Source organism: Salvelinus fontinalis, chromosome 10 (genome assembly GCF_029448725.1).
Source record: "Salvelinus fontinalis isolate EN_2023a chromosome 10, ASM2944872v1, whole genome shotgun sequence".
In the NCBI taxonomy this organism is placed as follows: Eukaryota; Metazoa; Chordata; class Actinopteri; order Salmoniformes; family Salmonidae; genus Salvelinus; species Salvelinus fontinalis.
The window spans coordinates 21,896,381-21,921,602 of record NC_074674.1 but is presented as its reverse complement, the minus strand read 5'-3'; the positions used below and the strand labels follow the sequence as shown (position 1 = coordinate 21,921,602).

The window sequence follows — 25,222 nt, the reverse complement described above, 5'->3', positions numbered from 1 at the left end:
CGTCACTGTCAACTGGTCTTCTAATCAAATGTATTGTCACAAAAACAAACACTAATGCAATATGTTTCCAATCAAAACCTTGACTGATTGGCTTTCTGTATAATTAGTGAAATCCTGAGTTTTTAGAACCTGAGAGAAGAGGGGAAACAATGATTCAAAGCACACCAAACTGGAGAAATGTCAAACATTTCTTTCTAAACAGGACTAAATAAGTGCCACAATTTCACAGTAGTGAAGTCAATCCCAACATCTTTAGTGTGAACACTTTTATTTACACGATTTTCCAAACATTTTACATTCAGTGCAAATGTAACTTCATTCGTAGGAGGGAGACAACTTATTGGGACAGTTTGCGAGACCCACATTATGCTGATTCCAGGACTAAAGTGTATGTAGAACATGCTTTTAGTCCAGAAGTCAGCTCAATCTGAGTCTGGGAAACCAGCCTTAAAATGTATTTCTAACCAGGTATTTCTCCACGTGGCTTTATACATTAGTCTAGAAATAATTTATTGGACTTCTTCACAAAGGGGTGAACATAAAGGTAAAATCACTTGACCAAATCAAGGATCAGTTGGAATGAAAGCCAGCATACAGGCCACACCATCATCCTCTAAGGATTTGAACCAATCTCTCCATTGGACAGAAAAGTTGACTGGCATATAGCTCCTCCAATGACCTGGCCTTTCGGTGAACATCAGTTTCTGCTGATTGCAATATCACAATGTTTGAATTAAAAGGGGGCATGAAATGAATTATACATCATATTAACCCCTTAGTTTCATATAAATAGGTAGTCTATCTGAAATTAAAGACAAGTCTTCACTATGTGGAGACCATCATTGAAGTACCCAGCAGGCGACAAAGCTTCAGTCTGCTGTAAAATGTAGAAACGGTCTAAACAGAGGGCAGAGTGTCTGGGGGTTTTCGCTCCTCCCTTGATTCATTAAGGTCACTAATTAGTAAAGAACTCCTCACCTGGTCCTCTAGGTCTTATTTGAAAGGAAAAAACAAAAACCTGCAGACACTAGGGCCTCCATGGAATGAGTTTGCCACCCATGCCTTGCTTAAAAGGACCTCCTTACTTCCTCCCTTCCTACTAATAACTGCCCTGACATCATCCTGATTGGATAAGTAAGGGTCAAGTTTCAGGTTTCCACTCAGTCATATCAGGGATGGCAGGAGAGAAAGGGACGATAATCAGGTATTGGAACTAGGCCCTTGGCAAGTCTCTAGTGATTTCATATGGGTGTACTGTCTATCAGCACCCTCTCCCCTACCCAAAACGTATTGTATTATCTCCCCCAGTCTAAGGCATAGAGTCAATTCAGTCACAAAAAGCATTTGCAAACATTTTTACAGCTGGCTGTGAAGCAGAAATGGTTGTTGACACTATATACAGTTATAATCCAGATATCTAAAATCCCAAATCAAAATTGTGTTATAGTATAACATTGAAACACAAGTACAACCCCCAAAATAAAGAAATGTGAAGATTTAATACATTTTAAAATAAAATAACTTTTAGCCTCGTCCCTCCATCAGCACCAGCAAAGTAGTGTTTTCACCAGAGAGACAGAACAAAAAAAGTCTTATGTCATAGGGGTCATAGTTCAATGACAGCCCTCTGGAATTTTGTCGTTTTTTGTTTCTTACAAACAAGACGATCATTCTGGGAAAAAGGCGATCCGATTTTGTTGCACTAAGAAAATTAGCAGCGTGAGAATAATCTGTAACACCACTGATTATTATAAAAAGCTAAATCAACAGAACAAACTCCATCTCTTAAAAAAGGATTAAAAAAGCAGGACTAAAATAGAGTAATGTTTGGTCTTCCAGTCTTAAACTGCTTTCTTATAAATTTCTTATAACACATACGTACATTTATATATTATATTAATATATCTCTGCCAGAAAAGGGAACACAATTGACATTTTCTTTTAGGTCTTTCTGCATTAGCTAATGAAACTAGCATGGGAGCTAGCATAAGAACTAGCATGAGAATTAGCAAAGGACGTAGCATAAACCTGGCATAGGAAACTAGCATGAGCAGCGAGCTAGTATAAAGAACTAGCTTGAGGTATAGACTGGGAAACGAGCATTGAAGATAGCATGAGGCCTTATATTGAAGCTAGCTGAAGACCTAGCAAGAGAGCTCGCATGGAAGCTAGTCTGAAAAGGCCTAGCTGTACCCTAGCACTTAGCATGATGGCTAGCTAGAGTTGGGTTGAAATGGTACACAATGTTCGGAACAGTCTGTTGGGTGGACAGGGGTGCTGTGAGTCCTGTGGGACTCAGAAGAGGATAGGTTTCCCGGCTGTCTTCTCCTGGACATAGCCGGTGAAGCGTTTGAGGAACTTGGGGTACTCCCTCTTGGCCACAGCCCTCAGAACTGAGGCAGGAGCCCAGCCTCCCGGGTTCACTGTGACAGACAGGAAGAGGAAATGCACGTTACACAGGATATCACAGAGAACAGTTTAATTCACAACACCTTCACATTTAATTAGGGCTGTCAAACGATAAAGAATCGAGTTAATCACATGGTTTTCTGTGGTTAACTACTTGTCGCAGTACAAATATCTCCTGTAGTCACCCTTGGTGGAGTGGGTGCGTACACCGCTAGGTAACCCTTGCTGCTATATACTAGAGAGATAGCCTCCACAATCCAGTGGGAGAGACGCTGCTTAGGGAGCGCCGTGCTGCGAGTTGGATTAGTAAAACAGGTCACATAACCAGATATCCTGGGTCCGTTCAATCTACGTGCGTAAAGCTCACAACGGACACAGGCCATGTAACCTCTGTTGTTCTTGAGAAGCAAACGGTAGAGGTGAAAAAGTTATAGCTCAAAAGCTAAGGACCTGTAGGACATATCCATGACTTGCCAAACCTCCCCATTTGGACGCAACATCCCCTTAGTCGCCCCGGGCGAACTTGAGTACCTGACAATGCGGAGTTCTCCAAAACGTTTAGTCGAGGCCAAAGCCATGAGCAGAGAGGTTTTGCAGGAGAGGATCGTCAGATCCACCGACTCCAGAGGCTAAAAAGGGACCGCACACAGTGCCTCCAAAACCAGCGCCAAGTCCCATGTAGGTTTAGAGATCGGGTTGAGACGACGTACACCTTTCAGGAACCACACTACCAGGACTGAGATAGCAGCCATGTACACTTAACGTGGAGAATGCCCGTCCCTGCTCGAAAGGCTCCTGTAGGAACATAAGGATGAACCTCACAGAGCACTGAAATGGAAGTCCTTTATCTTGGAACCAGAGCTCAAAACGCTTGTACATATACAGCGTTTTCGTGGAGGCATATATACAGCCCTCTCGTGGAGGCCGCCCTTGCAGACTGAATGGTAGCAATAACATTCGGAGGTAAACCTCTAGCTATCAGATTGGAACTCAGGGGCCAGGCCCGTAGGAACCAAATCTCCGGCCTCGCTTGCCAAACCTGCTTTTGCTCCTGGCACAACGATCGTCACCTAAAAGGTGAATGATCTCAGCGAACCAAGGCTGCCTGGGTTACGGGGAGCCACAAGTGAGTCTAGCTCGAGACCCAGAAACAGGATGTGCTGAGATGGAGTCAGACAGCTCTTTTTCTGGTTTCTTATGAAGCCTAGAGACTGAATACAGATGCGTATAACACCGTATGCCCCCTCGACTCTGCCACCACCAACCAATCAGCTGTAATAGCCGGCGGCTCGTGAGCTTTCTGAGTTTGTAGACTGAGGTGCTTGCTGAGGGCAGGTAGGTCTAGAATGGGACGCAAAGTCCCTTCCCTTATCGGAACCAGGAAATACCGTCTGTACCAGCCGTCCTGGATCTTCGAGAAACCATTTGGTTTGCTTGCTTCTGGAGACGGGAGGACATTTCCTACCACAAAACGGGTGCCGAGGCCTCAGGAACAGCCGACGTGGTGATGCTGCAGAAGCGTGGGGGATCCACAACAAATTGTAGCCTGTACCCTGACGTCACTGTTCAGTGTCGCCCTGGATCATCTGCGCATGCGTGCCATTGGTCGGAGCAGACAGCGAGCCTCCCGTGAAGTGCCATCGGAAAGGGTGTGACACCACCTTGTGGACTAGGAGAGATTGCTTATTCTTCCATTTCCACCACTCTTGCGAAAAGTGTGTCTGAACATGGATAAGGAACACTTTATCAAACTCACATGCGAGAGAGAACACTTTTGTCACGTGACCGCTATGGAACTTGGGGTTGAAAATTAGTTTATGTACCAAAGTTTGCCTAAAGCTCGGCCCACTCTGAGTACAAGGGCTCCGGCGATCAGTGACGTACCCCGATTACCGCCTAAACTAGTAAGATGCGTTCCGGTAAAAATAAAAAAATAGACCCAGTGAAAAAAACAGAGGTTACCCTACTGACCAGTCATAGGTACTGGCGACCTAGCTTGGAATGGTAACATATAGGGGTGATTCATAATCAAACCTAATTCCCAGGAATGAAAAGCGCTAAACTGGAGAAAGACTGCTCATTTCAGGGTTCATATGAACCACCTAAACCGTGTGGGACAATAGCATCGTCGTGTCCAACCCTGCTCGTTCCCTCAACTCCGCTACCAACCACCAATTGCCTACAGGGCCCATAACCTGCATCCCCTGGACACCTCATACGGACTGGTGAGCTACAGGCAGGAATCCACAATAAATCCCAGTGATGAGCCACCCATGGAGTAGGATGCCTCCTTGTGGACACAGAGCAAATTGCCCAATTCATTACTTCCACGCTGGGGAGATTGATGAACCCTGTGAACACCATGGAATGCGGGGTGCCAGAGGGTAATTAAACATGGACAAACTTCCAAAACACGGTGTGCTTCCGTGAGACTGTGTAGCCTGCATGAAGCCCGGCTGACTCAGTGCCCCGTTTGCTGTAATAAAAAGTGTGTGTGTGTGTGTGTGTGTGTGTGGGGGGGGGGGGGGGGGGGGGGGCACTGTCCTCACAGCTATGTTTTTGTGTAGCGGTGCAGCTGCTCGGGGGGCTACGTGCAAAAGCCTGCTCTCTCTAATCCTCCCAACTCCAGGACCTTAAAATAGGAATGTGGTTGCCATAGCGCTGGGGGAACTAATAAGCTTCATTCACCGGAGGTTGTGCATGTTAGCGGACGTTAGCCAGGAGGCTCTTTGGTCTAAGCTGGCTAGCCTCTGACTGCAGCACGGCCCATTTAGAATAACCAAGAGACTTAATGCTACATATACTAAACAAGAGAGCTACCCCAAGCAACGCCACCACGGGGAGGCAGGAATAGCTAGTAGTAGCTAGCTTGCCTCGGCGCTTATTGGCTTGCCTAACATTCACTAACCCTATAACATTAACCCGGACCCTAACCTTAGTATTCCGAAAAGGAAGTCACTCAAATCCTAATTTAAGAATACATAGTTACTGGCAATGTACTACATGGCTATTGTAATACTGCTTATTTTGTCCATTCCAGCATGGCCATCTAGTGCCTATTTGAGCGGTTAAAGAGGTGAGCTCACCATTGGCGACGTAGGTGATTTTACAGGTAAGGTTGTCTCTGCTGATCTCTCTGTCGCCCTCTGGTGGGCTAACCAGGGTCTGGCATATCATGGCAATGTTGATTTTGGCACGAACACACCTGGTGGTGGGCTGCAGGGGCGACAATGACACGGAGGAAGATCAATTACAAGCATAGGAGATTCTTACCAAGTTGAATATTTTAATTAACCATCATTTTTTTCATCATTATTTGGGTTGTCTCATTGAGACAAAAATATTTATTGCCAGAGAGACCATTCCAAAGACAGACCTGAATAGGAGTTTAACTAATCAATACAACATCCAAAACTCTTTGAGCTCATAAGTGGTAGGATGGGTCAAATGACCTGGGCGTTGTCGTGGTCCACAGAGAAGTTACAGACCAGCCAGGTGTCTGGGTCGTTCTCGTTGTTAGCCAGGATCTTCCTCATAGCAGACAAGTACAGCACGTCTCTCTGGGATGCTGGCCACACCCTCTGCAATACAGTTCACATGTATGTTTTACATCACAAGTCTTCAGGTTTTGGCTTTGTCTCCTTCCTTTAAAAACCCAATCTTTTCTCAGAGCCCATAGATTGTGTGTGTTCTACATGTTCCCTCTTACCTTGTGTGTCTGATAGACGATTACAGCGTTGTCCGATAACATCTCCACAACATTGAAGTTCTCAATGGTGGCTGAATGAACGAGAGACGAACAGAGAAACAGATTAGAACATGTCCACTAAAAATAAGGAACATAGTAAGAAATAATAGAATTTAAAATACTGCTCCACTATATTACATTGTTCAGATAAGACTTACTCTCCCAGTCGTTGCGTACGTTCGTGTCCCAGAAGTAGTGACACAACTCATGTCCCGTGACTCCCTTCACAGAATGGGTGGCCTTCAGGGGGTCCAGGACAATACCATTCTCCTCTACCTCCCTCCTGTACACCTACACAAAACAGAGAGGGGTACCGTGGTCACTACTTTATTTCAACTATGGGATTGAAGACAGAATGGCTTAGTTGAAGTGCTGGCAACACAAAGGTTCTTTCTTTCACATAAGGCACATGCATAAATCAAAATCACTCCTCTCTCTCTCTTCTTTCCTCCCTCCCCCTACCTTCATCTCCCCCTCCTCCACCACCAGCTGCCAGTTGGCATCCCCGCCCATATCCTGCAGCGAGTAGGTCATGTGATTCTGCACCATCTCCTCCACCTATTAAAAACAACCAGGAAGAGGAACATGATGGACAGATGGGGTTAAATGTCAGATGGAAATAACAGCTCACCGACAAACACAAACGTGTTAAAGGAAAGACAAATCACCAATTGTACTGTGGTGAGGTAACAGCTATGACATGCAAACTGCAAAGGCCAGTCAATCTCTGTACGAGCAGACAAAGACAGAAGCATGCTAGCTAAATATAGTGTAGTGACTCAGGGTGGCAACCAATAATATAATGCAGGGGTGGGCAGTAAGTCAGCCAGTAGTGGAGGGGGCGCTATTGCTCCGCCACGAAGCGCAGTGGAGGGGGCAGTGACTATGGGGGCTACAGGGAGGATGAGAAGAGAGGGATGAGGAAGGAAAACAAGAGAACACAACCAAACAAAAAGAGAGCGAGGTAATGGGAAGAGTGAGATAAGGAAGGAGAAAAAGATGAGGGGGAAAGGAAGAGTGAGAGAGAGCATAGCGTGATGGTGACTGCTAAAGTGACGTGTTCATGGACTAAATGAGGCGAATTACCTTGTCAGCGAATCTGTGTGATCCTATGGTGGAGTAGACATCTCCCGGGGGAACTGGACTGGACCTTTGTATCCTCGACTTCTCGGTGTGAGACTAGAGACACACACGGCCAGGATGAAACACTCAATGTAATTGAAGATTGATCATCATCATCATCATCATAGAATTGGATTTCATCTCTATCAATAGAGGCGGAGGGGTTTTGCCCTGGCTCCTGTACCTGTTCCTCCATCTTGTCTTGTCTGTCAAGAGCTGCTTCAACGGCATCGAAAAACTCATCCTCATTGATCAGGCTGTTAGGCCCCTCCTGGAGGAAGAGGAGAGGGAGGAGGAAAAGAAGGATAAGAAAAGGGAAGAGCAACACGGCGCTCATTACCTACTGAGAACGGGAATGACAGGTGTCTTTTCCCCACCTGGCTCAAAACCATCATAGAACCGACCCAGTCGTCTCACCTCGTAATCAGGCCCTCCAAAGTGAGACTTCTTCTTGAGCTCAGAGAGGGCGGAATGGTAGCCCTCCTCTATCCTCCTCCTCTTCTCCGTCTCCTTGTCCAGTCTCTTCTGCCAGCTGTCCTCCCTCTTCACCATCAGGTCGATGCAGTGGGACAGGGTGGACAAAATCCCAGCTGTGGTGGCCTTGAACGTGATCGCCTCGCCCTTAAAGTCTATTCCATTGATGCCCTTAGGGCTCAGAGATCGGAACACTGGACAGAGAAGAATGTGCGTGTAAAAAGACTTGTTTTAACATAGCTAGGTGTTTTGAAACATTTCAGGACACTAATAGTTTTTCATGTTTACTACATACATGGACTACAAATAGTTTTTCATTTTCAACAATAGTTTTCAAAAGCACAAATAGGCTCAAAAAAGGTTGAACCTGCAAGCTATGTAACCTTTCTATAGAAGTGATTCTGCTGTACTCACGCTTCTCCTTGCTGCCGTTGTTGTTGTGGATGAACTCTCCGTCTGACCGAGTGTTGGGGAAATCATCCTCATCATCCTCAACAACTAGAGAGAAGGAGGGAGTGAGAAAAAGAGGGAACGGGAGCGGGAAAGATCAGCAATCGTCAAACAGTAGTACACCAGTCCCTGCAAAGAGTCATCAATAGAGCCAAGAGTCGCCTATGCAGCCACCCAGCAGGGCATGCTAACAGAACTCTACTGTCCTCAGAACAACAACAATGGCCTGGCCTCTTATTCAGGAGTAAGGGATGGACGGACTGAGGGAGGGGGCATGAGAGGAGGGAACGAGGAAGGGATTTGATGGGTAACAAAGGAACGGTTTGATTGTTCGTGGTCATCCAGAGCCGTCGTTCGGCACGGTGACAAAGCGCAAACTCCAACATGAGCAAATGTTCTGGCTGCAGACAGAGAGGGGGGGGAGAGGTTGAGAGAAGGGGAGAGAGAGAGGAGGAAGAGAATGAGAGGGAGGGTGAAATGACTGCATCTCAATGAGGGGGCTGACGGACACATTCCGTTGAAGATTCTGCAAATGTTTCCCCAAAGCGCTGAATATTTTCACGATCCACACACATGCTTAGCATTTCTGCTGGGAACACTAAATAATGTTTAGAGGCATTCTTGTGGCGCTTTGCATTGTTTTTTGAGGTAGCTGTTGCGGTGTTTTCTGTTCATTTGCAAGTTAAGCAATAAGTAGGAAGGAACGTATTGGTTTTTCTGTCACAGAGTGCATGTGGAAGTATCTTCCTCCACGGTTACACAAAGGATCGTAGACCTGTGGCTGTCCAGCACTTAAGAATTTGTCTGACATAAGCATCTGATTGACAGATTAATTCATCGTCTTACCTTTGTCTCTCTGCAGCTCGTCCTTGGAGACAGCGTCGGAGCATCCGTCAAAGTACTTCTGCAGCGTGTCCACCTGTCTGCACAGGATGTCTCTGAACGTCTCCATTTCCGCCAGCTTCTCTCTCAGGCTGTGACCCTTTCGGACCCAAACAGAGGAGCGGCACGGTCAGCAAACACTCTGTGTGTGTGTGTGTGTGTGTGTGTGTGTTAGGTCAAGTCTCACCTTGAAGGAGGATGTGGATGTGGCAGAGTAGCCGCTGGTAGCAGACGTGAGAGACAGCATGGAACCATGTCTCCTCAGACTGGGTTCTGACCCATACCCAGACTCTGCCTAGACACAGGGAGGGAAGAGAGTGACGTTAACAGATAAGTATATATCCACATCGTTATCAACTTAACACATTAGCCAAACATGAAGTGTCCTAAGCGTTTCGTCAGCAGCAGCAAGGGGAGGTGACATACAAATCAGCGTATCACGCCACTATATCTACCACCACATGTAACACATCTAAACTCACCGTCACACAGTCAGACAGACCCACGGTATATTCAGTCAAACACTCCCGACAGTAAACTTCCTGATCCCCAAGCACCTCCACTGCTACTTGTCACACCGGGACAGAGTATGAGGTGAACGTTAAACACTCTCCGTCCCCATTTCTTTTCTCCGTGTGTCCCATCCCTCCCTCTATCCTTCCCTCCCAATCACTACCTGTGTTTATGACAAGTCATGAATCAATCAAATGTAACTTCCTCTGTGATATGGTAGCAGACACATTTTCCCATGACTCTTTCCTCTGTGTACATGTTATTCACATGTCTTTTCATATGTACACGGTTCTACGGGTGTGGTAAACAAGGTTTAGCTAATACATCTTGTATGAGAGGATGTGTTATAACGTCGCTATATTTTACTGAAAAACAACGTCTTAAGTTAAATGAGAATCACATCCTCTCTCACCATTACACAACCACCTCTGTGTTTCAGGAGTGTGTGCAACAACATCACCCTAACAACACAGAGTTCTCTCTATGACCCTGACACAGCAACACAGTGGGACCGTGGCAACAGTGACCACGGCAACCATGGAACACTGTCACAGAATGGAGTATTGGGTGACATCCTCTAACAGAGGATAGAAGTTCTCTGGTCTCTGCAGCTCTGACTTCTTACCTAACCTCGATACTTAAAATAGAGAGAGCGAGCGAGGTGGGAAAAGAGGGAAGATCTGTCTGGAGAGGACATAGTGATTCACCCTGTGTGAATTAGCACTCAGAAAAGAGTACAGACACTGTGTGGGGCCCTAACACAGGGTTAAGGTTTCAAGTGGAACCGAGCGTGTAGCCTAGTTAAGTATTTCCAACGAAGATGAAGACGGCATGTGCTTCCATTCCTCACCACCAGGTGGCAGACTGTTCCCATGGCTACTGCCTGGCCCTGCATCACCCACCCAGAGCTTACTATCGGTCAATGACCAGGAGTAACCATTTTCCTGCCTCCACCAGGGCTTTCAATACTACTGTCGCCCTCTCAGCTGTACCCATTTCAACAATGACCGTTCAATACAGCTGCGATCTGCCAAATCAAAGAGCTGCTATTGAATATAATGCAGTTTCTTATCTGGTTGGTTGATAAAGACAATCGCCCACAGGATCAAAGAAGCGGTGTGTTTGTAATCAGTCTATACAAACACATTCAACAGAAATTGTATTTTCATTTTTTTTTTTTTTTAACTAGACAAGTCAGTTCTTATTTTACAATGACCGCCTACCCCGGCCAAACCCTCCCCTAACCCAGACGACGCTGGGCCAATTGTGCGCCGCCCTATGGGACTCCCGGTTGTGATACAGCCTGGGATCAAACCCGGGTCTATAGTGATGCCTCTAGACCGCTGCGCCACTCAAGAACCAAGAAAGATGGGGAAGGGAGAGACGGAGAGAGAGAGGGAGAAGAGGAGAGGGAGAAAGAGTAAATATGCAATACCCCGAGTCTGAATATAACTTACACACACATAGCTAAAGTACTTAAACATCTGTGTCGGTGTGTGTGTCGGTGTGTGTGTCGGTGTGTGTGTCGGTGTGTGTGTCGGTGTGAGAGCGAGAGAGCGAGAGTGCGAGAGTGCGAGAGAGAGTGAGTGAGAGAGAGTGAGAGTGTGTGTGAGAGAGAGATGTGGACTGATTATTTGAAACTAGCTGTCTAGGTGTACTAACTAACAGATAAGAATATTTTACAGGACAGACGTGGAACTTTCCATACAATCACACACAGACCATGTTTACTCATGTAGCAAAGAGCAATACATAATATTATTTACTATATCATTTATTTTATTTTTTTCACATTTTAGCCCTCACCAGATTATTTTTCTCTAGTGAGAGTTGACACTTTGCTGTGAGTCTGAAGAGTGATCAGAGGGAAACAGAGATTGCGAGAGAGGGGGACAGAAGGGCCTCCTCACAGGCCGAGAGTTTCTGACTGGTGACTCACTGTGGGGAGAAGGTGTAGTGTGTGTGTGTGTGTGTGTGTGTGTGTGTGTGTGTGTGTGTGTGTGTGTGTGTGTGTGTGTGTGTGTGTGTGTGTGTGTGACTCATTCCTTCCTGCTCTGGCTGAGTCAGAGGGTCACCCTGCGGCTAGGAGGAACAAGAGAAAGGGGGTGTGTGAGACACGGAGGGGTTTCCCAAAACCCACTGCCAGGAATGACTAACATGTGTCAGGAGGAAAGGAGAGCGCGAGGAAAGGAGGGAGGGAGATGAGAAAGCCTTCCGCATGCGTCGGTTCAGCTGGCGCCCATCCTAGGCGAACCCAACGAGTGTGCTCGCATACTCGCTTAAGACCTTGGCTTGAAAAACGAGAAAAAAAGCTACAAAAGTTTCATTTTTCCATCTTGAGATGTTGTAGCCAGTATACACTTCCTCAAAATAGTCTGAATTCATCTAAGATAACCCAAGAAATCTGTCATAAATCTTTGCGCAATTTTACATGAAGATGTTTGGTGTAGTATTTCTCAAGGGGAAAAAGGTGCATGAAAACATTCGTCTCTAATTGAATGACAAACACTTAATTGAAGAATCCCTACGGTTGACCAACCACCGACAAAGGGGCATAGACTTCGGCTACCGACTTCGGCATGCCTCAACACAAAATGTGTGCGAACAGCTGAAAAAAACCCTTGAAGACCAAAACGTCACAAAATGTCATAATATAGACGCAATCTGTTTCGGCTGGGAAGCATGGGGATGCCTTAAAGGGATAATTCGGGATTTTGAGAATGATGGCCTTTTTTCTTCTTCCCCAGAGTCAGACGAACTCGGCGGATACCATTTGTATGTCTTTGCGTGCAGCTGGAAGGAAGTCGCTAGCCAGCACTAGTGCAACTGCTAACTAGCGTTAGCGCGCTAGCAGATACCCATAGACTTCCAGTCATTGTGCGGGCTTTGGCTGGCAAAACTACCTCCAACTTCCTTTATACTGGACTCATTGTCAAAATCCTCAAGTATCCCTTTAAGGGTGGGGTGGCTACTCTGCCTTCAAAGACAAATTCAGCATTATGTTCTGAAGCGTTAGTGTCTGACACCACATTCAAACACAATGTTCACTATTTAAATATGTTCATTACATGCTCATAGGACAAGGTCTACTATTTGTTCTGCTGTGTTCTGGGCTCTCACAAACACCCTTTCCTTCACACTATCTGCAACCTCACAACTCGGCTTGGGCGGTATACCGTATATCGGGGTATTTAGAAAAAGCCACGGGATGGTTTTTCAAAACCATCCAAACTATTTGATGTTTTTCAATAAAATGTGAATATATGTAGCAATTTTTTAAAAGTTTACACCTGCAGTCAACTTGCGCAATACGTTAGGAGATAAAAACATATTGCTTTCTTCATTTCACTGGTCACATTATGAAAATTGCTGTAGATCCCCAGAACAGTCGAGCCAGTCACGTGTTTGTTTGTAAATATCACAACGGGAGACTGCGGGAGCTGGTGAGTTCGTAGTGTTCTATCTATCGGCGAGTCTCTGTTGAGCGGCGCACATGAGGTGATGAAGTTACGCTTGTATGCAAGTCACTAGTAAAACGTTTGCTATCAGATATCTTAGAATGGCTTTTTGCCAAAGAGCTCTGGATGAGTTGTCTGTAGAGTTGCCATTTTTCCCTGTGCTTCCTACTAGCGTTTTTTCCCTTCCTCCATTCTTCTCCCCTCTGCTTCATGCACACATGCTGCTCCTCCTTCAGAAAAGCATACATCACAACTTTGTTCACTTGCACAATTTCGCTCGTTCACTTCCGCTTGTAAATGTCCACACTTGCCAAAAATGACATTTGGTAGCTACTAGCTAAGCTTGTATAACTTTGAGCTGAATTTGCCTGTCTTTGGAATTAGTTTGTTTGATTTCACTTGTTAGCATTTAGCTAACAGTGGATGTGATTTCACTATTAGTTTGTGCTCATTTTGTTAGCATTCTGGTAATCGAGGCACAATGGGCTTTTATTGCATTTTTAGCGCCCCCTTGTGTGCTATGCCAGTAATACCGTAAATCCCACCAAAGCCTTCACAACCCATTACCATTGCGTAAGCAAATCCCTCCCTAGAAGATAGCCTCAGACTGTCAGAGTGAGGAATCCATTCTGTCTATTATTGTCCTCCCACTCGTACACTCTTCCTCCTCCACATCTTGCCTCTCTCCCCCACCCCTCCTCTCTATCCTACACGCTACGCTAATCCATCCACAACTCCCTCTTTCGCCCTCCCTCTCTTCCTCCTCCCCTCGCTCTCTCCCCCCTCCTCCTCCTCCCTGATGAGTAACAGGACCTAATTCCAGAAGGATCAGAGCGTCTGTGGAAACAATTATAAACTGGATCAGTGATGCAGCGCCCTGTACAACCTATTACTGCGTGTGTGTCAGTGAGAACCCCTCCCTGGGAACTTTATCCTTTAACACCGGAGTGTAAACAATAGGTGCCACTCATTATCTGACCTGCTTTCAACGGTGAGAACAGAAAATGACAAGTTTGGATAAAGCGCGCGCGCGCACACACACACACTAGATTAAGGGCACTGTGCTAAATGGTAGTAGAACACACAGTATCTGGTTTAGTATAGGTAGACTTGCCATTAAACACACTGCTGCTGGAGGGACTAGTGATGTCCTCTGGATGACTCCACTGTCTATCCTCCCCTCTCTTAGACTCTGATAGAAACACACACAGGTAAAACACACACACACAACTGTAACAGGGAGTGAGTGCTATCTTGATACGAAATGAATGAAACAACTAAACCATCTACACTGAACCGAAATATAAACGCAACATGTAAAAGTGTTGGTCTCATGTTTCATGAGCTGAAATAAAAAGTTCTCCATACGCACAAAACGCTTCTCATTGCTCTAAAATGTGCACAAATTGGTTTACATCCCTGTTAGTGAGAATTTCTACGTTGCCAAGATAATCCATCCACCTGACAGGTGTGGCATATCAAGGAGCAGATTAAATAGCATGATCATTACACAGGTGCACCTTGTGCTGGGGTCAATAAAAGGCCACAATTTTTTTTCCTGTTTTGCCACAAAACATTGCCAAATGTCTCATGTTTTGAAGGGGCATGCAAATGGCATGCTGAATGCAGGAATGTCCACCACAGCGGTTGCCAGATAATTGAATGTTAATTTCTCTACCATAAGCCGCCTCCAACGTCGTTTTAGAGAATTTGGCAGTACTTCCAACCGGCCTCACATCCGCAGAATACGTATATGGAGACGTGTGGGTGTGGGTGAGCGGTCTGCTAATGTCAACGTTGTGAACATAACCCCACTGCCACCATGGGCACTATGGTGTAGGCAGGCATAAGCTACAGACAACGAACACAATTGCATTTTATCGATGGCAATTTGAATGCACAGAAATACCGTGACGAGATCCTGAGGCCCGTTGTCGTGCCATTCATCTGCTGCCATCTCATGTTTTAGCACGATAATGCACAGCCCCAGACCTGCCAACCCTGTCCAACTTTTTAGAGTACCAGACGTGTGCGGCAAATTGGAGATTCATGTGCTTAGACAAACATTATGGATCACACGTGGTTCAGTTCAGTCCTCTGAAAAGGTATTTACAAAACAGAAATAAAAGATCCATACTGCTACGTACAGGACATATAAAAGAAATAAATGTTTTGTGGAATTAGCACAGATTGTATATTTATTCCATTACATGTACAGTGTAGAATGGAGATAATTATCTATAACGTTTTTCTTAGCACATGCCAAGTTTCGTCTCTATAGTAGAAGAATGCTTGTCACCTCTCAAACAGGGCCAGCTCACAAGTATTGGCTTTTTAGACACGGTTCCTAATCAACACTAAAAGCAAATAATTTTAAAAACATACAAACAAATGATCGCGTCGACACAGACCGCAAACTGGCTACTGCAAAGGGAATCTGAACGCTGCTCGCTAGAAGAGTCCGCTGTTTCAGCCGATGTAAAAAGGTACCTATTGGATATCTTTGCAGCGCAAACAAATTCAGATTTTCGAAATTGGAAAAATCTCTCAAATCTGGTGCAAAGGCATTTTAGAAGCATTGCCTCAATAGCTAATACAGGACACTCATTCACTCTTCATCGCGCAGTCTTCTAAACTCCAGACTCCATTTAATGCCAAGATGTTTAGATTATACTGTAACGACCCTGGGTTTATAAGCGCGGATATCGACTCTGCCGCACGAGCATGCTTTTGCATGGGCTAGAAACCCAATTGGGGCTAGAAGGTCGAGGGTTCGAGACCTGCTCCCTGCCTGTTTCATTATAATACTTTTATAATGCTTTTTTGTGACGTGGATCATAATTAGTCTATCAGGTTGGGTGATCTTCGTAATGTTACGTGGAAAATACAACTAATGGGATGCAGAATTAAATGCATCACACTCGCACAGATGCGAACAGTTCATTTTCCTATTTGCATTTCATTTCTTTCACTAGCAAATGTGAGTGAACTGCTGGCACTTGAGCCCACCGAATGGCCATCTTATGTTCGCTAACGTTAGCTTGAAACAATTAGTGTATACCTTACCACAACACACGGAGTGGAAAAGGGATTTGTCCATGTGTTTAGGTACAGCTGACAGTCGGCAAACTCAGCAACACAACAAACAGGAGGAAGGGCAGACACGGGGTAGCTACGTTGAATAATTATGTACTAATCTCCATGTCGATTGGCACAAACTCCGTAAATCTGCGTGTTGCAGCTCGAGAATCGGATGTCAGATTTACTCAGTGGATTTATTTTTTACAAAAAAATGTAAAAAAAATAATCAGGCCTTATTCATTTCTGTGTACTTTTAACTCGGATCTCATACCTGCGTATATGTACAGAGAATTGCGTGGTTGGTACGCAAAATGTGTGCATGTTGGCAGGTCTGCAGGCTCATGACACAAGGATCTGTACACAATTCCTGGAAGCTGAAAATCTCCCAGTTCTTCCATAGCCTGCATACTCACCACCAGACATGTCACCCATTAATAATGTTTGGGATGCTCTGGATTGACGTGTACGACAGCGTGTTCCAGTTTCCGCAAATATCCAGCTACTTCGCACAGCCATTGAAGAGGAGTGGGACAACATTCCACAGGCCACAATCAACAGCCTGATCAACTCTATGTGAAGGTGTGTCGCGCTGCATGAGGTAAATGGTGGTCACACCAGATACTGACCACCCCCCCCTACTTTAGCAAAATGTATTTCTAAGGTTTCTGTGACCAACAGATGCATATCTGTATTCCCAGTCATGTGAAATCCATAGATTAGGGCCTAATGAATTTATTTCAATTGACACATTTCCTCATATGAACTGTAACTCAGTAAAATCTTTGAAATATTGTTGCAGTTATATTTTTGTTCAGTATATGTACCACATCCCTGATCGGACTGTGTGCAACCATGACCTACATGATATCTTATTACCTGGCACTGACGATAAGAAACATGCAGCCAAGTTAAAACAAAGACACATTGAACACTCCAGTGTGTGTGTATTATTATAAGTCTTACCCTGTGTAGTTCGATGGAGTTGATCCATTGGTGTCTGTGTTCTGGGTCTGTGGCCCTCAGGTACCACACGCTGTCGTTAACACTGACGTCCAGCCTGCACTCGTCAAACTCATGGGGCTGAGGGAGTGAGAGAGATACGAAGGGAGAAAAAAAAAAACTGTCAAATGTACAGCAACAAAACACTTAAATTGCACAGGCCATAGTACTGGGAATAACACAAGACAGCAAGAATACTTCTTTGCGATTCACACGGGACAGTGAAGCTGTATGGGTTTGTAGCTTATATAACAGGCCATTGAAAGAAAGAGGAAAAAGGCAGAGAGAGAAATCAGAGTTCAAAATCAGAACATCCTCCATTTTATGAGGCAGGTTAGAGACAAATGGGCTTTTGAAGTAGCCGATCAGCAGAAGTGAACAGACCCCTAATGTCTCTCCAGTGGCCTTCCTCTCCCTATTGCTCAAATCTGAGAAACTGATGTGCTGGCACTGCCTCTCTCTCTCTCTCTCTGGCGTTTATGAGCCGTTTCAGGCCCTCTGAAGGACGCATCTGCAGTGAGAGTCTAGGAGCCAAACGCTAAATCACAAACCAGGGCTAATCACAGCCAGAGGACTGGGTGTGTGTGTGTGTGGGGGTGGGGTTTGGTCAAGGGCAGTTTAGGACAGCGAGCGATAGAGTGTAAGGTAAATGTCCACATCCCCAAGCTACAACATAAGATGGCTCCTTCATTTACCCCTAAAACCTGTCTAAATTCTGAACGTCAGACATTAGGCTAATTAAAAGTGGTTTTATAATCGTGTTCTGTAATTATTTCATTAGTAGAAATCTGCATGCCTCAATCCCACATAAATTGTAAAGACTGACAGTAGGCTCAGACATTCTTGGAGAGCTATGGCAAAAAACATTTATTTGGGGGTGAACTAATGTTAAGCCCCTCCAGACTAGTACCTCGTAAGATGGTCAATTTATTTTACAACACCCCACCTCACACTGGCAGATATAATGGAATGAGAGAGTGTGTGCATCACAGCAGAACGGGACTATTTTAGTAAGTTGGCAGAGTCATTCTAGCCTAGCCAGCCAGCATCAGCTCTATAGAATGGGGGCTCAGTGGAAGAGTCTAATTTAGCTGAAACCTGGACGGGAGAGGGGACAGGACCAGATGCTCAGTTTGGGTGAGAAATAACGTAATAGTAAATGGCATACAAAACACACGTTCAATGTTGCTGTCCATTACTGAAGTTAACTTCTGCAGAACGTCAATCTCCAGTCTTCGTGTTGCTCAGTAGCCTCAGCCCCACGTCACACACCAACTGACACTCAGTGACTGATTGACTATTAGCCAAACCTCGTCTGTGAACAATTTATCTTGACTTTCAGCATGCTTATAGAGAAGGGCACTCAACGTGTACTGCACTGACACAAATGACTGATGATTGTCTGAAAAAAATGGATCAGATTGTGTGAGCTGTAATGTTAGCCGTTGATATTATTGACCATAGTCTTATTGGAAAAACTTAAGTGTTATGGCCTTACATCCTCTATCATATCATGGGTTGAGAGCCATCTATCCAATAGAACACAGAGGGTCTTCTTTAATGGAAGCTTCTCTAATGTAAAACATGTAAAGTGTGGTATTCTGCAAGGCAGCAGTCTTGGTCCTTTATTGTTCTCTATTTTTACTAATAATCTACCACTAGCCTGTGTGTTTGAGGAGAGAGGAGAAGGGGTCTCTAGGCTAGGGTGGTATCCAGATTTTCATACCGTCTTGCTCTCATCCTGGGATTTATGGTATTACCGGTTTAGCACACATGGGGCCTCAAGACACAAAAAAGCCCATTGGCCATCTATTACCAGAATGTTAACAAAATTGGCACAAGTAATAATGAATTTCCATGGAGGCTGCTAGCTAAATATGCTAACGAGCGCAAATGAAAATAAACAAATTGCAAAGACAGGCAATCCAGCTCATAAAGTTATACATCAAATCAAAGTGTATTTGTCACGTGCGCCGAATACAACAGACCTTACAGTGAAATTCTTACTTACAGGCTCTAACCAATAGCGTAAAAAAGGTATTAGGTGAACAAGAGGTAAGTAAAGAAATAAAACAGTAAAAAGACAGGCTATATACAGTAGCGAGGCTGTAAAAGTAGCGAGGCTACATACAGACACCGGTTAGTCAGTACATACTACCTCAATCAGCCTGACTAACCGGTGTCTGTATGTAGCCTCGCTACTTTTATAGCCAGATCTAAAATGCTTCTGGTAATTTCTGCTCGGCATCGGACTGATTCTGTGCCTCAGTTGCACTTCTCCACTCGGATGAGAATTCACGAACGGGCATATCAGCAGACAGCGCTCTGACTTAAGCAAGATTAACTTTAAGCAAAACATTAGGAAATGTATATTGGTCTACATTATTTCTTTAAAAACATTAGAAATATGATGGCCATGCATCGTTTTTGAGAAAGAAAAAAAAAAAGACCCCACTTTTTCAATTGTAAGCTCATTTACTTGTGTGGCTGCCAGCCAAATGTGTTGCACTAATGTATTTTCTGTGAAGGAAAACTATAGTTGTACTTCCCTGATCACTGTATTGGGGAAAAAAAATAAAAAACACTTTACTTTCAATATAAAACGCGACCCCTGTCAATACACAGATGGACTCGTCTGCTCCTGCTTCTTCCCGTTGTGCTATTTACAAACAAACACGTGACTGGCTCAACTGTTCTGGGGAACTACGGTAAGCTTCATAATGTAAACTAATGTGACAGGTGAAATGAAGAACGCAATCTCCGAACGTATTGCACAAGTTGACTGCAAGTATTTACTTAAAATGTAGCTACAAACATGAAAATGTACTGAAAAACATCAAAATAGTTTCAACGGTATTAAAAAAAAACATCCCGTGGCTATTTTAAAATATCCCGGAAGACGAAATTCCACCAAAGCCTACTCTAGGGTGCTAGGAATGGGAGAGGATGGTGATAGGGGTCCTTGGAATGGTCTGCCGGGGGTGGGTAAACTGGGAGGCTATACTGGGAAGCAGGGTTAAAAGAAACACCAATTCCTCTGGAGAGGCAAAGAGTGGATCTCTTTGGACAAACACACGCGAGTGAATACTTAGTTACACTCTCCTCCAATGTTCTCTTTAAAGTTCTGTCTAAAGCATGTAGGGAGGAGCTTAGAAACTTCTAAAGGACAGGTTTTAGGCTGAGGCCTCTTTCACGCCTCTCTTTCCCAAGACAAACTCCCCATTGTGCTTTTGAAGCGGCCGGCCCAACCTGTTTTTAACATGCGATTGCATTTAGAATTGCTGCACAATGACTGGGCTTCGAATAAGAACACTTTTCACTCCAGCAGCATCCAGCTATTTGAGAGCTGCACTGTCCGACAGGTGATCTTATTCAGCTCACGGACTACTAGGTTCTGTAACATATGCTGTGCGCGTGATAAAGAATTTACATGATAAACTAACAAAACGCATCAATTCCACTCAATTATGCAAATGATCCTATAGACCAATAAGCAATGTATTTTTGGCGTCTAACCGATTAATAGTAAACCGTTAACATCCCTAAGAGAAACCAATCTAAACAATTGTAGCCCACCACATATCTACATATATAAACAAGACTTCCAGCATTTCACAGACAGTATTACCGCGGCGTATACAACAACACTGAGCATAAATCTGTGTTCTGGTACAAAAACTCTAATCCTAAAAGGGTAGATGGTTGGGTTCACTGGGGAAAGGAGACTATAATGGAAGAGACTGATCTAGTTGAATGAGAGAGAGCAGGACAGGGCGGGACGGGAGAGAGCAGGACAGGGCGGGACGGGAGAGAGCAGGACAGGGCGGGACGGGAGAGAGCAGGACGGGAGAGAGCAGGACGGGAGAGAGCAGGACGGGAGAGAGCAGGACGGGAGAGAGCAGGACGGGAGAGAGCAGGACGGGAGAGAGCAGGACAGAGCGGGACGGGAGAGAGCAGGACAGGGCGGGACGGGAGAGAGCGGGACGGGAGAGGGCGGGACGGGAGAGGGCGGGACGGGAGAGGGCGGGACGGGAGAGGGCGGGACGGGAGAGGGCGGGACGGGAGAGAGCAGGACGGGAGAGAGCGGGACGGGAGAGAGCGGGACGGGAGAGAGCGGGACGGGAGAGAGCGGGACGGGAGAGAGCAGGACAGAGCAGGACGGGAGAGAGCAGGACAGAGCAGGACGGGAGAGAGCAGGACAGAGCGGGAGAGAGCAGGACAGAGCAGGAGAGAGCAGGACGGGAGAGAGCAGGACGGGAGAGAGCAGGACGGGGCGGGACGGGAGAGAGCAGGACGGGGCGGGACGGGAGAGAGCAGGACGGGGCGGGACGGGAGAGAGCAGGACGGGGCGGGACGGGAGAGAGCAGGACGGGGCGGGACGGGAGAGAGCAGGACGGGGCGGGACGGGAGAGAGCAGGACGGGGCGGGACGGGAGAGAGCAGGACGGGGCGGGACGGGAGAGAGCAGGACGGGGCGGGACGGGAGAGAGCAGGACAGGGCGGGACGGGAGAGAGCAGGACAGGGCGGGACGGGAGAGAGCAGGATAGGGCGGGACGGGAGAGAGCAGGATAGGGCGGGACGGGAGAGAGCAGGATAGGGCGGGACGGGAGAGAGCAGGATAGGGCGGGACGGGAGAGAGCAGGATAGGGCGGGACGGGAGAGAGCAGGAGAGAGCGGGACGGGAGAGAGCAGGAGAGAGCGGGACGGGAGAGAGCAGGACAGGGCGGGACGGGAGAGAGCAGGAGAGAGCGGGACGGGAGAGAGCAGGGCGGGACGGGAGAGAGCAGGGCGGGACGGGAGAGAGCAGGGCGGGACGGGAGAGAGCAGGGCGGGACGGGAGAGAGCAGGGCGGGACGGGAGAGAGCAGGGCGGGACGGGAGAGAGCAGGGCGGGACGGGAGAGAGCAGGGCGGGACGGGAGAGAGCAGGGCGGGACGGGAGAGAGCAGGGCGGGACGGGAGAGAGCAGGGCGGGACGGGAGAGAGCAGGGCGGGACGGGAGAGAGCAGGGCGGGACGGGAGAGAGCAGGGCGGGACGGGAGAGAGCAGGACAGGGCGGGACGGGAGAGAGCAGGAGAGAGCGGGACGGGAGAGAGCAGGACGGGAGAGAGCAGGAGAGAGCGGGACGGGAGAGAGCAGGACAGGGCGGGACGGGAGAGAGCAGGACAGGGCGGGACGGGAGAGAGCAGGACAGGGCGGGACGGGAGAGAGCAGGACAGGGCGGGACGGGAGAGAGCAGGACAGGGCGGGACGGGAGAGAGCAGGACAGGGCGGGACGGGAGAGAGCAGGACAGGGCGGGACGGGAGAGAGCAGGACAGGGCGGGACGGGAGAGAGCAGGACAGGGCGGGACGGGAGAGAGCGGGACAGGGCGGGACGGGAGAGAGCGGGACAGGGCGGGACGGGAGAGAGCGGGAGAGGGCGGGACGGGAGAGAGCGGGAGAGGGCGGGACGGGAGAGAGCGGGAGAGAGCGGGACGGGAGAGAGCGGGACGGGAGAGAGCAGGATAGGGCGGGACGGGAGAGAGCAGGATAGGGCGGGACGGGAGAGAGCAGGAGAGAGCGGGACGGGAGAGAGCAGGACAGGGCGGGACGGGAGAGAGCAGGACAGGACGGGAGAGAGCAGGGCGGGACGGGAGAGAGCAGGGCGGGACGGGAGAGAGCAGGGCGGGACGGGAGAGAGCAGGGCGGGACGGGAGAGAGCAGGGCGGGACGGGAGAGAGCAGGGCGGGACGGGAGAGAGCAGGGCGGGACGGGAGAGAGCAGGGCGGGACGGGAGAGAGCAGGGCGGGACGGGAGAGAGCAGGGCGGGACGGGACGGGAGAGAGCAGGACAGGGCGGGACGGGAGAGAGCAGGACAGGGCGGGACGGGAGAGAGCAGGACAGGGCGGGACGGGAGAGAGCAGGACAGGGCGGGACGGGAGAGAGCAGGACAGGGCGGGACGGGAGAGAGCAGGACAGGGCGGGACGGGAGAGAGCAGGAAGGGAGAGAGCAGGAAAGAGCGGGACGGGAGAGAGCAGGAGAGAGCGGGACGGGAGAGAGCAGGAGAGAGCGGGACGGGAGAGAGCAGGACAGGGCGGGACGGGAGAGAGCAGGACAGGGCGGGACGGGAGAGAGCAGGACAGGGCGGGACGGGAGAGAGCAGGAAGGGAGAGAGCAGGAAGGGAGAGAGCAGGAAAGAGCAGGACGGGAGAGAGCAGGAGAGAGCAGGACGGGAGAGAGCAGGAGAGAGCAGGACGGGAGAGAGCAGGAGAGAGCAGGACGGGAGAGAGCAGGAGAGAGCAGGACGGGAGAGAGCAGGACGGGAGAGAGCAGGACGGGAGAGAGCAGGACGGGAGAGAGCAGGACGGGAGAGAGCAGGACGGGAGAGAGCAGGACGGGAGAGAGCAGGACGGGAGAGAGCAGGACGGGAGAGAGCAGGACGGGAGAGAGCAGGACGGGAGAGAGCAGGATAGGGCAGGACGGGAGAGAGCAGGATAGGGCACGACAGGGCGGGACGGGAGAGAGCAGGAAGGGAGAGAGCAGGAAAGAGCAGGACGGGAGAGAGCAGGAGAGAGCGGGACGGGAGAGAGCAGGAGAGAGCGGGACGGGAGAGAGCAGGACAGGGCGGGACGGGAGAGAGCAGGACAGGGCGGGACGGGAGAGAGCAGGACAGGGCGGGACGGGAGAGAGCAGGAAGGGAGAGAGCAGGAAAGAGCAGGACGGGAGAGAGCAGGAGAGAGCAGGACGGGAGAGAGCAGGAGAGAGCAGGACGGGAGAGAGCAGGAGAGAGCAGGACGGGAGAGAGCAGGAGAGAGCAGGACGGGAGAGAGCAGGACGGGAGAGAGCAGGATGGGAGAGAGCAGGACGGGAGAGAGCAGGACGGGAGAGAGCAGGACGGGAGAGAGCAGGACGGGAGAGAGCAGGGCAGGATAGGGCACGACGGGAGAGAGCAGGATAGGGCACGACGGGAGAGAGCAGGATAGGGCACGACGGGAGAGAGCAGGATAGGGCACGACGGGAGAGAGCAGGATAGGGCACGACGGGAGAGAGCAGGATAGGGCACGACGGGAGAGAGCAGGATAGGGCACGACGGGAGAGAGCAGGATAGGGCACGACGGGAGAGAGCAGGATAGGGCACGACGGGAGAGAGCAGGATAGGGCACGACGGGAGAGAGCAGGATAGGGCACGACGGGAGAGAGCAGGATAGGGCACGACGGGAGAGAGCAGGATAGGGCACGACGGGAGAGAGCAGGATAGGGCACGACGGGAGAGAGCAGGATAGGGCACGACGGGAGAGAGCAGGATAGGGCACGACGGGAGAGAGCAGGATAGGGCACGACGGGAGAGAGCAGGATAGGGCACGACGGGAGAGAGCAGGATAGGGCACGACGGGAGAGAGCAGGATAGGGCACGACGGGAGAGAGCAGGATAGGGCACGACGGGAGAGAGCAGGATAGGGCACGACGGGAGAGAGCAGGATAGGGCACGACGGGAGAGAGCAGGATAGGGCACGACGGGAGAGAGCAGGATAGGGCACGACGGGAGAGAGCAGGATAGGGCACGACGGGAGAGAGCAGGATAGGGCACGACGGGAGAGAGCAGGATAGGGCACGACGGGAGAGAGCAGGATAGGGCACGACGGGAGAGAGCAGGGCAGGACGGGAGAGAGCAGGGCAGGACGGGAGAGAGCAGGGCAGGACGGGAGAGAGCAGGGCAGGGCAGGACGGGAGAGAGCAGGACGGGAGAGAGCAGGACAGGGCAGGACGGGAGAGAGCAGGACAGGGCAGGACGGGAGAGAGCAGGGCAGGACGGGAGAGAGCAGGACAGGGCAGGACGGGAGAGCGCAGGGCAGGACGGGAGAGAGCAGGATAGGACAGCGGGCCAGAGACGACGACTCGTCTCCTGTGATATCAGGCAACAGGATGTCATGCGAACTAGACCAGAGGAAGAGACCAATTTCCTGTTTCAACTAACACTTTCTAACACTTTCAACACCTCCCCCTATAGCCTGTCTTTTGTTCCGGCTCTGTCTCGCACTCTTTTCTTCCATTTTACCCTCCAATCTCTCTTAGTAAACCCTTGAAAATCAACACTGATTTCCCCTGT

At 48.7% G+C, this 25,222-nt stretch overlaps 1 protein-coding gene across 2 annotated transcripts in view; it reads right to left on the bottom strand.

Annotated features, from left to right (window-relative positions):
• Window positions 1-251: 251 nt before the first annotated feature.
• LOC129863820 (ceramide transfer protein-like) overlaps window positions 252-25,222 on the bottom strand; it is a 36,472-nt gene continuing 11,501 nt past the window's right edge. The window contains exons 3-16 of one of the 2 annotated variants that reach the window (XM_055936101.1): window positions 17,101-17,217; window positions 14,167-14,248; window positions 9,273-9,376; window positions 9,050-9,185; window positions 8,168-8,251; window positions 7,697-7,947; window positions 7,464-7,550; window positions 7,244-7,336; window positions 6,620-6,715; window positions 6,316-6,448; window positions 6,119-6,189; window positions 5,862-5,990; window positions 5,496-5,625; window positions 252-2,423 (exon numbers count right to left, since the gene is read on the bottom strand). In XM_055936101.1, coding sequence (XP_055792076.1) covers window positions 2,296-2,423; window positions 5,496-5,625; window positions 5,862-5,990; window positions 6,119-6,189; window positions 6,316-6,448; window positions 6,620-6,715; window positions 7,244-7,336; window positions 7,464-7,550; window positions 7,697-7,947; window positions 8,168-8,251; window positions 9,050-9,185; window positions 9,273-9,376; window positions 14,167-14,248; window positions 17,101-17,217 — 1,641 coding nt within the window. In that variant the 3' untranslated portion in view covers window positions 252-2,295. Of the gene's footprint in view, window positions 2,424-5,495; window positions 5,626-5,861; window positions 5,991-6,118; window positions 6,190-6,315; window positions 6,449-6,619; window positions 6,716-7,243; window positions 7,337-7,463; window positions 7,551-7,696; window positions 7,948-8,167; window positions 8,252-9,049; window positions 9,186-9,272; window positions 9,381-14,166; window positions 14,249-17,100; window positions 17,218-25,222 lie in introns of both variants that reach the window. The other variant, XM_055936102.1, reaches the window with a different exon arrangement.